The 11,507-nt window shown below is 49.9% G+C and overlaps 1 protein-coding gene across 4 annotated transcripts in view; it reads left to right on the top strand.

Moving 5' to 3' along the window:
- The first annotated feature begins 1,272 nt into the window (after nt 1–1,272).
- The window catches only part of PRR15L (proline rich 15-like), a 15,532-nt gene continuing 5,297 nt past the window's right edge, over nt 1,273–11,507 (top strand). The window contains exon 1 of one of the 4 annotated variants that reach the window (XM_010842717.1): nt 1,273–1,335. Coding sequence is in view for 1 of the 4 variants with exons in the window: in XM_010842714.1 (XP_010841016.1) it covers nt 11,011–11,050 (40 nt within the window). In the remaining 3 variants the exon portion in view is untranslated. Of the gene's footprint in view, nt 1,336–10,932; nt 11,051–11,316; nt 11,331–11,507 lie in introns of those variants that run through there. The other 3 variants (XM_010842714.1, XM_010842718.1, XM_010842716.1) reach the window with 3 other exon arrangements.

The raw sequence follows: 11,507 nt of genomic DNA, 5'->3' as shown, positions 1-11,507 counted from the left end.
GTCCTAGCGCCTACTGAGGAACCTAGAGGTCCTTGATGTGGTTTAGATACGCTCAGTCGTATCCGACTCTTTGCGACCTCATGAATAGGAGCACTCCAGGCTTCCCTGTCGTTCACCATCCCCCGGAGTTTGCTCAGACTCATGTCCATTGAGTCGGTGATACCATCCAACCATCTCATTCTCTGTCGCCCCCTTCTCCTCATGCCCCCAATCTTTCCCAGCGTCAAAGTCGTTTCTAATGAGTCAACTCTTCGCATCAGGTGGCCAAAGTATTGGAGCTTCAGCTTCAGCATCAGTCCTTCCAGGGAATAGTCAGGGTTGACTTCCTTTAGGATTGACTGGTTTTATCTTGCAGTCCAAGAGACTCTCAAGAAGAGTCTTTTTAGAAACGCCCTATTGCCTCACTTTACCGCGGATCATGGTTTAGAAGTCTTCTGTGGCACTTTTGTCACACATTACCTTCTCACTGAATTTATGTAATAGACAAGTGTTGAACACCTGCTACGTGCTATGTGATTAGGGCAGGGATTGGGAGGGAGGAGGGTCAAAGGAGGCATCCCAAAGATAACACCTAAATTGAGTGTTACAAGAAGAGCTGCAGAAAGAGGGAGATGTGGGAGTGGTGTTCCAGGTGGAGTAGACTGTACAAAGCTTTGCAGGCTTTGCAACGAGGTGCAGGGAACAACAGGCAGGCAAGACTGGCACGATAACTGCAGGAGTCCAGTGTATAATTAAAATGCCCTTGTTAAAAATTATGAACTGGACTTCCTTGATGGTGCAGTAGATAGGAATCCACCTGACACTGCAGGGGACCTGGATTTGATCCCTGGTCTGGGAAGATGCCACATGCCTCGGAGCAACTAACCTGTGTGACAATTACTGGGCCCGTGCTCTAGAGCCCGGGAGCCACAACTACTGAGCTGGTGTGCCTGGAGCCTGTGCTTCGCAACAAGAGGAGCTACCACTTTGAGAAGCCCCTGCACCACTCTCTGAAGCTAGAGAAAGCCTGTGAGCAGCAACAAAGACCCAGTGCAACCAAATAAATATATATATATATATATACATATATATACATATACTGCATAGGTCTCACACTTATGAAGCCGGCCCTTCAGACAGGCCAGCTTCTGTGCCATGAAATGTTTGAGGCAGGGGTTGGCTGGAGAAGGGACTGTAAAGGCGGAAGGGTGGTATCATATCATATCATCTCAGGAAGGAACTTGGACTTCACCCCTGCAGGGAGAGAGGAACCACTGGAGGGTTTCAAGGCTTTGAGGCTTGAGGCAAAGAGGGACCTGTACAAACTGCCTGCAGAGACTGATGGATTCGTGGGAGGTAAGGCTGAAGGCAAGGAGACTGTTAAAAGGTTATTATGCAAGAGTTAGAGCTTGACTTGACACAATGGCATGAGGAGGAAGAGAAGAACTAGATTTCAGAGATGGTTTGGAGGCAAATGGACAGGTTTGGCAGTTGGTTGGCTGTGTGGGTGGAGAGTGGGACAACAGGGTGACGCATAGGTGGTTGAGTGGGAGACCCCCACCTAATTCAGGCATGCGGGATGCAGAGCATCCTGCAGCGGGTGAGGAGGAGGGCATCTCAGCTTTGAACTTATGGGGTTGGTGGCCCAGGGAGACTCCCCTGTGAGAAGTGTGCAGGAGGCACTTGGGTCTGCAGCTCTGGATTTCAGGGGGCTGGAGATACAGCTTTGGAGAGCTAGACTGACTCATCTGCGGTCCAGGTTGTGGCTGAAGCTGAGGGAGAGCATGAGATGGGTCCAGAAGTGCAGAGGAGAGAGGGTGAGAGGAGAGAAGAGAGAGGGTGGGCAAGGGGGCTCACAGGGCTGGATGTGCCATTTTGCACCCTTCCCCTTCCAGGTTGTTAACTCCTCCAGGAGGCTCTGCTTGAGTCTTTCTAAGTGACCCATCTCCCCCACCACCTGTGCCCAGCACATCACTTGGGGCTTAGTAAATTTTTTATTGAACTGTGTGATGTGATAGGGCAGTGAGAAGACCTAGATTCCTGCCCAATGAGATCCTGGGCCATTTTGATAAGCTCTCTGCCAGCCACGGTTTCCTCAACATGGAGAGAAAACATCCTGACCATCTCAGGGTATTTCTATTTACAAGCTTAAATAAACAAACCCACTAGATGTATGTAACTCTTTATAGTTTACAACATACTTTCATAGATTTTTTTTCTCATTATTTGCAAACTCTGTGTGTGTCTGTGAAACAGTAATCATTATTGTTATAGAAGGGGTTGAAAGTCTTCCATAAAAATGGCTCATAGGGCAGAACTAAGAGCCTCTTCAGGGCTCTCTCATGGGAATTTGGCTCCCATCGTAGAGTCCTGACTCAGGCTATAGGAATGGCTGGAGCTTCCCCATGATTAAACAAACTTACTGGGTTCCAACTATGTGTTCCTGGCTCCCTGGGACATCCCAAGAAGCATGGCCCTGCCCCACCCTCAAGGTGCATCTCTCCTCCTTGAACCAACAGGCAGGGCAGGGCAGGGCAGGATGAGCCTGGAAGGCCCAGCCCTGGTAAGGTGGTAGAGGCAGAGACCACCAGCACTTCACCCCCACCCCCTCGAAGCACCCCAGGTGACTCATGCAGAAAGAAGCGTGTTTGAGAACAGCTCTGCCCAGGTGCTAGCGTCAGGGTGGTGGCCCCAGAGAGCGTAGGGGTGCGGATTTTGTGCAGTATCTTCACTGTTTGTCCTTTTCTGAGGCCATCGAGAGGCTCAGGGCCAATGGGCAGGTAAGCATACAAGTTGTCTGGCCTCTAGGGCATCGAGATCCTTGGGGCTCCCATCCTCTGGATAGTGGCAGGGAGAGGCTGTGAAAGGCTCTGACTGTGAATCTCAGTTCTCTGCTGATTTAGCAAGTGGGGTGCTGTCGGGGGAGGGGTAGCACTTAGGAAGGTGAGGGAGAAGCTAGGAGGCCTGTGGAGGATTTAGACAGGAAAGCACAGGGCCCCGGGGTGCTGTGTATGCGGGCTGCCTTGCCATCCTTTGTTGTTAGCTTGCTTATTAAGTGATAGTCTGTGCCCAATGCCAGTGTAGATCTAAATGTTTTACAAGCCTTATCTAATTTGATCCTTCCAAACAACCTTATAATCTGGGTACTGTTATTAGCCAGGTTTTAAAGGCAAGGGAGCCAAAGCTCAGGTAATTAAGTAACTTGTCCAAGATCATAGAGCTGGTAGTTGGTGAGGCTGGGATCCAAACCCAGGCCTGTCTGGCTCCCCCGCCCGCATTCTTGTTCTCCGTGGGATGTGGCTTCTCCGGCAGCCCTGCCTGCTGCATTCACGCAGCTGGGCCACTGCAGCCGCAGGCTTCTTCCTCCCTCCTCTTCGGCCCGATTCCCACTTTCTCCCCTGATGTTGTGTCAGACAGTCAGCACCCCCACCCTGGCAATTCCTGGCCTTTACCAAAGTTCTTTCTTACCACGCCCCATTCTGGGCAAGAAGGCCATTGCTTATGTTCTTGCAATATCTATAAAAGGAAGGCTTACCCTTGACATTCAAATAATCCATTTATTTTATCTACCATATGTTTATGACTTTATGGTCCATGTCTTATGTGTGTTTGCTCACAGCAACACTGACTGTGCTGTGTGTGTGTGTGTGTGTGTGTGTGTGTGTGTGTGTGGTGTATCTGCCTGCTGGGCTGAAGGCTCTGAAAACTCAGCATTCTCAGCTGGCCTCTTGCTGGTTGCAGTGTAGTCTCTGGGTTGGTCTTTGCAGTCTGTCTCCCCAGCTAGTCAGTGCGCACCTTGTGGGCAGGGAGTACAGGCCTGTTCATCTCTGGGACCCCAGCCCCTGGTATGACCCTGACACTGAGTGTCAGCTGCTTACTGGATGCTTGTGGAGGATGGAATGAGAGCAGATGCAGCGGGTGCAGGGAGGTATTTAGCAGTGAGTGGGGACCATGATCACTTGGTCTGGGGGGAGGGCTGTGCATGCCCTGGTTCTTTTCTTCACCCCTCCCCCTACAGCTCAGGACTTGGAGTCACTCGGAGCTCGAGGGAGGAATTTCAGGTGAAGATATTAGGGCTGGTTAGCTTCATAAGTTAAGCATAAGCCAGAAGGCCCATGAGGTGCCAGTCAGCTGGGTGGTGCTCTGGGACCCATGATAAACCCTGGCCACCATGCCCTCTCCTTGTTAGTCGTCTAAGGGAAAATAACTCACTGGGGAGTTTCATGAATTGGGTTCAACGTGTCATCTTCTGAGGATTGCCCCTGCGTTCCATGGTTTCTTCATCCCCATCATGGCGGGTGGAGGGAATCTGCTCTCTCACGGGAAGAAAACCAAGCCCATTGCCACACCTCTCACCTCTTTAGCCTCCCTTCTCATTCTGTTCAGTGTTAGTTACCCCCCATTTGTCAAGCACTATTTGCCAAGATGGGCCTTCCACGTGGCTCTGTGGTAAAGAATCCGCCTGGCAAAGCAAGAGAGTCAGGAGACGTGGGTTCAGTCCCTGGATCAGGAAGATCCCCTGGAGTAGGAAATGGCAACCCACTCCAGTATTCTTGCCTGGAAAATTCCATGGATGGAGGACCCTGGAGGGCTACAGTCCATGGGGTCACAAAGAGTCAGATGTGACTGAGCGACTGAATACATTTGCCAATGTGTTGGAGACCTTAACGTGAAGACACGGTCTCAGCCCTCAAAGGAAATGACTGTATGATATGTGAGAGGCCCACCACATTCTAAATCCCATGACAGCAAATCCAGAGCCTAACTCTGTGCCCATACATAGTAAGTGCTTAAAAAAATCCATACAGACAAAATAAGAGGGATGCTTAGAGGGTTAAAGAAACAGAAAAGGGGGAGTATCCATCTCAACTGGGGGGTAAAGGCATGAGATGCGGATGGAAACCATCAGAGCAGATTCCTGGGAGAAGTAATACTTGAGCTGAGTCTGGTAGGATGGGAACGAACTGTGGGAGGAGGGAGAGGATGGAGGAGAGACATGTAAGTGATGGGTGTCATCCTAGGAAGAGGAAGTAAGTAACATGGATAAAGCACATAGGTGAGAGATGGCATGGCTGTTCCACAAGAAGTCTATTGTGGGTTATTTATGGGAAGAGAAATCAGGTTGAAGAGACTGGCAAGATGAGACCACAAGGAACACTCAGGTCCCTGACGAAGGGTTGAAATTTTATCCTGTAGATCAGATTTCCCAACCAATAGGCAGCCGATATCTGTCAAGCTATAGAGTTGTGCAAAGAGCCCAAGAATCCATAAAAGCAGTTGTATTATTTTAGTGCTAGAAGGACAACAGTGGGCAGGTGGAGATGTTTTTCTGTATTGAGAAAGGATCTTTTTAGAGAACAGGAAACCCAAATGGCCAATACATGTGTGAAAAGACTCTCAGTCTTACTAGAAACTCAGTGTATGGTTAACTGGGGCTGCTGTAACAACTTATCACCAAACAGGTGCTTTAAAGAGCTTCCCTGGTGGCTCAGATGGTAAAAAACCCACCTGTAATGTAGAAGACCTGGGTTTGATCCCTAGGTTGGGAAGATCCCCTGGAGGCGGGCATGGCAACCCACTCCAATATTCTTGCCTGGAGAATCCCTGTGGACAGAGGAGCCTGGTGGGCAGCCCATGAGGTCCCAAAGAGTCAGACACAACTGAGTGACTAATCACTGTGCTGCACTTAGGGTGCTTTAAAATAATAAATATGGGACTTTCCTGGTATTCCAGGGCTAAGACTCTGGGCTCCCAATGCAGAGGCCCTGGGCTCAGTCTTTGTTCAGGGAACTAAATCCCGCATGCTGCAACTAAAAATACTGCATGATGCAACTAAGACCCAGCACAGCCAAATAAATAAATATTGACAAATAGAATAAGGACTTCCCTGGTGGTCAAGTGTTAAGAATCTGCCTGCCAAAGCAGGAGACATGGGTTTGATCCCCTGTTCGGGAAGACTCCACATGCCTTGGAGCAACTAAGCCCGTGCGCCATGACTACTGAGCCCACGCTCTAGAGCCCATGAACTGCAACCACCAAGACCTCACGCTGCAGCTACTGAAGCCCGTGTGCCTAGAGTCCACGCTCCACAAGGGAAGTCACTGCAATGGGAAGCCAGGGCACCGCCTCTGCTCATTGCAACTGGGAAAGCCTGAAAAAGTGGTGAGGACCCAGTGCAGCTAAACATAAATGGATGAAATAAAATAAAAAAATTTTAAATAAATTAGAAATGTATTCTCTCACAGTTCTGGAGGCCAGAAGTCTAACATCAAGGTGTCAGCAAGGCTGGTTCCTTCCACAGGCTCTGAGGAACAGTCTCTTCCTGCCACTCACTCAGCTTCTGGTGGCTACAGACAGTCCTTGCTGTTCCTTGAGTGGCAGCTGCATCACTTCATCCTCTGCTCTTGTCATCGCATGGCGTTCTCCCTTCATGTCTCTCCTCCTGTAAGGACACTAGTCCTTGGATTTAAGGCCCACCCTAATTTAGTATGTTCTCAGCTTAACTAATTACGTCTGCAAGCACCCTATTTCCAAATAAGGTCACACTTCGGGATTCCAGGTGGACCTGAGTTTGGGGGACACTATTCAATCCAGTGCACTAGAGCATGCTAGAGACTATTCGCTCAGTCGTGTCCGACTCTTTGCGACCCCGTGGACTGTAGCCCACCAGGCTCCTCCATCTATGGGATTCTCCAGGCAAGAATACTGGAGTGGGTTGCCATTTCCTTCTCCAGGGGATCTTCTCGACCCAGGGATAGAACCCAGGTCTCCCGCATTGCGGGCAGACGCTTTAACCTCTGAGCCACCAGGGAATCCCAGGGATCGAACCCACATCTTTTACGTCTTCTGCATTGGCAGGCAGGTCCTTTACCACTAGAGCCACCTGGGAAGCCGCAATCCAGTGCTCTAGGGAAAAGTAAATATATAAAACACAAAAATAATTACTTCACTTCTGTCGCATTGGCAAAAATGTTAATGTCTCTGTCCTGGGTTGTGTTCTCCAGAGTAGGTGAAGTTTAAGGGGCAAGATGCTTACTAGGGATCACTTCCTGTGAGAGGAACCAGACAGAAGCAGGATTCGGCAGAGAGAGAAATCCAGCTGTAACGCAGGCCTTGCAGAACTTCCGTCAGTTTAGTGAAGTGAATACGGCCCCTCAGCATGTCCTTCATGGGGCTGAAATGGCTGGACCTTACATCCCTAGAAGGGCAGGCCCTTGGGAGAGATGCTCTCTGCAGCTGACGTGGACCCTGGAAGAGCTGACAGCTGGAGGCCAGCAGCTGAGGAAGGCAGTAAGTCCTTCTTTGCAGGGTATTCTGGTTGGCACACTCACTACCAGTCTGACAGTACAGAAATGGTCAAAATGAATAGTGTGGTAGGACAAAAAACTCATCTTCCAGTCCCCCGCCCCGCCCCCGCCGAGATGTCCACATCAAATCACTGGAACCTGTGGATATGACTTTGTTTGAAAAAAGAGTCTTTGCAGATGTGATTAAGATCATCCTGGATCGTCTGGGTGGACCCTACATACTCTCCCGAGTATTCTTTTTTTTTTTTTTTAATTTATTTTTGTCTGTACTGGGTCTTTGTTGCTGCCCCCAGGCTTTCTCTAGTTTCAGCAATCAGGGCCTACTGATGCACAGGCTTCTCACTGTGGTGACTTCTCTTGTTTTGGAGAACGGGCTCTAGGGTCTGGGCTTCAGTAGGTGTGGCACGTGGACTTAGTTGCTTCATGGGAATCTGGGAATCCAACCAGTGTCCTCTGCAATAGCCAGTGGATTTTTAACCACTGGGCCACCAGGGAAGTCCCTCTCCCAAGTATTCTTATAAAAGAGAGAGAGAGATTAGACAACGTGAAAGAGGGGAAAGTGACGTGAGGATGAAGGAGACAGAGAGGGGAGTGATGTGGCCGCAAGCCAGGGAATGCCTACAGGCACCAGAAGCTGGAGGAGGCAAGGAACTGTCCCTGGAGACTCGAGAGTGATCATGACCCTGCTAAGACCTTCATCTTGGCCAGTGAAAGTGATTTTGGAATTCTGACCTCCAGAACTGTGAGAGAATACATTTCTGTTGCTTAAATCCATCGAAGTCTGTAGTAATGTGTTATAGTAGCCACAAAGAACTAATACAAAGAGTGATAGGAAAATTGCTGGTGGGGATGCAAGTCGGTGAACCCACTCAGAGGCTCTATTTCAGAGTGCAATGAGGATTCAGAGTTCTAAGTATTTGCACAGTCCACATGAACACTGGCTGCTCGTATTCCCACTGCCCACTGAGGTCTCCTTGAAGGAGAGCAATGGCAGCCCCTCCAGTGGCAACCTCAACACTCACCTCAAACCTGCCCTGCCGTCTTCCTGGCTGCACCTGGTATAGCTTCCAGGGACCAGTCTGTGGCCTTGCCCCACTTGCCCTTCAACCAGGCTGGCCACCCCCAAACTCTCATCTCCTGGCCTTCCAGAGGAAGGGGAGTGCTGAGGAGGATGGCAGGCCCTCCCTTCTCCCTGCTTTGGGAAATAAATATCCCTGGAGCCTAGATCTACTCCCTGGGCAGAGGTCAATAAACTAGGAATGATCTTTTGGGCCAGGTTAGATCTGCAACCCAATGGGGCCCCATGCATATCTAACAGGGCACCAAGGTCCTTGAGACTCCCTTAGGTGTATTTCAACTTGCTTTAGCCAACAAGGACACATTTCGGAAAACTTGCACATTTCATGTTCCTATTTGAAATATCACACTTGAACCTAGCTTTAAGAAGGTGTGTTAAAAGGTGGAAAATTCTAGAAAACAATACAGCAGCCTTGTGGGGGTGATCTGTTTAAGGGATAGTCATAGTTTATAGCCTTATCTCAAACTCCTCTCCCAACCCTGCTCCTCCCAGAAATAAACCTACCAAAGGTCAGGGGTTGGGCCTAACTTCCCAGGCTGATCCCTCCCAGGATGGGGAGCTGAGGCGGGCCTCTGCTCCTGTACCTGGCCCTGGTGGCCTTCTCTGAAGGGCAGGTCACGTAGGCATCCGCTTAAATCCCACCCACTGGGGTGCCTTCTCCAGAGTGGAGCTGAGAGAACATAATTCTGCCCCCTCTGGATTGCACACATCAGAAAGGCCTGGATTTTGAAGCAGGGTGGTGTGGGGTGAGAGGGGGAAGGGAGTGCGTATTTTCAGCACAAGTCCCTTCCTCCTGTACAGATGGAACAGTGTCCTGACCCTTGGTTACAGTCCCCAAGCTAGTGCTCATCCCATCGTCCTTCTACTATTTTCCCAATACCTCAGTTAACTTTTTAGCCTCTTCAGTTATCTTCTGGACTGGACACTGACTCTCAACCAGGCTTTCGGAGAAAGTGACAGATCTAGAAATCCTCCTGGGACAGCTGTGTATACCTCTCACGAGAGTTAGGAGAACCTTACAAAACAATATCCTTCATTCTCATAGATCCCCAAGTGAGCATAGCTGAAACAGCCAGAAGTGAAATAAATGGGTTTTCTTTCACATTTACCTGGGACAAGTGGCTGCATTAAGAATTTCTTAAAGACAATACTTATATTTCTTATTTGTATTTTAAAGTTTGCATTAAGTACTAACTATGTGCCAGGTCTGTATCAGTGACAGACATCTTGGGCCTCAAGGAGCTAACTTTTTTTTTTTAACTTTTTATTTTATATTGGAGTATAATTGACTAACAGTGTTGTAACAGTTTCTGGTGGACAGCAAAGGAACTCAATCATATATATATATATACACATACACATGTATCCATTCTCCCCCAAACTTCTCTCCCATCCAGGCTCCCTCATCACCTTGAGCAGAGTTCCCTGTGCTGTACAATAGGTCCTTATTGGTTACCCATTTTAAATAAATATAGTATGTACATGTTGATCCAAACTCCCTAACTATCCTTTCGCCTCATCCTCTTCCTTCTCTAAGTCTGTAGTCTGTTCTGTAAATAAGTTCATTTGTTTCATTTCTTTTTAGATTCTGCATATAAGGGATATCATAGGCTATTTCTCTCAAGGCGCTAACATTCTCTAAGGGAGGCAAATACGTGACTGGATCATTACATTACTATATATGTATATGTGTATGCACACACTTAATCATGGTATATGGCATGTTAAATAGAAGCATGTGAGGAAGCCCAGTAGGAGTAAGACAATTCTTGGGGGAGTAGGGGGCATAATAATTTGGGCCTTAAAGGATGAATAGGAGTTTGTCTTGGTTTACTCAGGGGGTGGGGAGACCATTCCTAATCTCGTCCTCTTAGATAGCTTCCATACCAAGGATGGCAAGTAGAGAAACGCCTTGTGTGCACGTTCAGGGAGAGTTTGGAAGAGACGTGCAGACTAGGAGGGCCAGGCCAAGTGGGTTCCACTCTGGGCCATGGGGAGCCTCTGCAGGACTGTCCACCTGAGGCCCAGGGACACAGGGGCTGTTTAGGATGGAGGCAAAGATGAACTCAAGAGGCCTTGAGAAGCTGAACCATGTAGACTCAGTGCTGAAAGTGTGGGCAGGTTTGAGAGCTGGTTAATTAGAATTTAGAATATAACTTGGAGGGGTGCCAAGGATGGGGGAATTGTACGCTTTTCCTCTACCCAGTGCCCGCCCCACCCACCCCCACCTCCGGATCTCCTCGGTCCTGGAATGGGCCACACAGTCCATGGCGGAAGGCAGAATTTCAAGGTCTGTGAAGACTGCTTCTAAGCGAGGGAGGAGGGGATGTAGACACGGGAGGTTGCGGTGGGTCTGGAGAACCTGGCCTAAGGAGGAGCTGGTGCCACTCAACCCCCTTCTAGGGAGAACTTGAGGAAAAGCCTTCAGGTCAGGAGGGAACCACAGCCTCCCACCCAGCACCCGCCTGAGGCTTGGGGTGGAAGCAGGCAGCCTGGGAACCGGTCTGCCAACCAGTTTGACCAGGGACTGGTTTCGACTCTTGAGTTCAAAGCAGCTGGGTGCTCCCGTTTCTCCCGCCAGCCGCCGGAGCAGCGGCCCTTAACCCTTTCTGGATTGTGCCTGGGGTAAAGTCTAGGTGGCAGTTCATGCTGGAGAGGGGTCTGGCCTCTTTGGGGCATGGAACAGGTAGGGATGACCTCAGTTATGGCTGGGGTGCAAACAGGCCCCTGAGAGTGGCAGAATGAGGCGAGAGGCTCCCGGGTTCTCCTCACCCCTGACTTCCCTTGGGGTTTCTTCTTCCTGGCCAGGCGGTCCTTGGAGGACCCTGTCTTCTGGGTGGGTGCAGGGGCGCTGGGATTGGATTTCTGGGGTAATGAATATTCATCAGCTGAGCCAGCCTCTGTTGACTTAGCTGGGAGGGGCTGGGTTTCAGGTTCACCTTGACTCCCGGAGCCACAGCGAGCAGGTACCGTCCTGCACCTGTTTCTCCGCACCTGCTGCACAGCTGCTCCTACCCAGCCTCCCCCAGCCTGACGCCTTGCCTGGCGCGGCAGTCCGGAGGCACCCCCACCTCCCCCAGTCTCCCGGGGCGCAGCTCCTGCACTCAGCTCCTTCTCTAGGGAAGCTCACGCCTCCAGCCTCC

This window comes from Bison bison, unplaced genomic scaffold, assembly GCF_000754665.1.
Source record: "Bison bison bison isolate TAMUID 2011002044 unplaced genomic scaffold, Bison_UMD1.0 scf7180017864180, whole genome shotgun sequence".
NCBI lineage: Eukaryota > Metazoa > Chordata > Mammalia > Artiodactyla > Bovidae > Bison > Bison bison.
The sequence above is the reverse complement of the archived record's forward strand: the minus strand, read 5'-3'. Positions and strand labels throughout refer to the sequence as shown.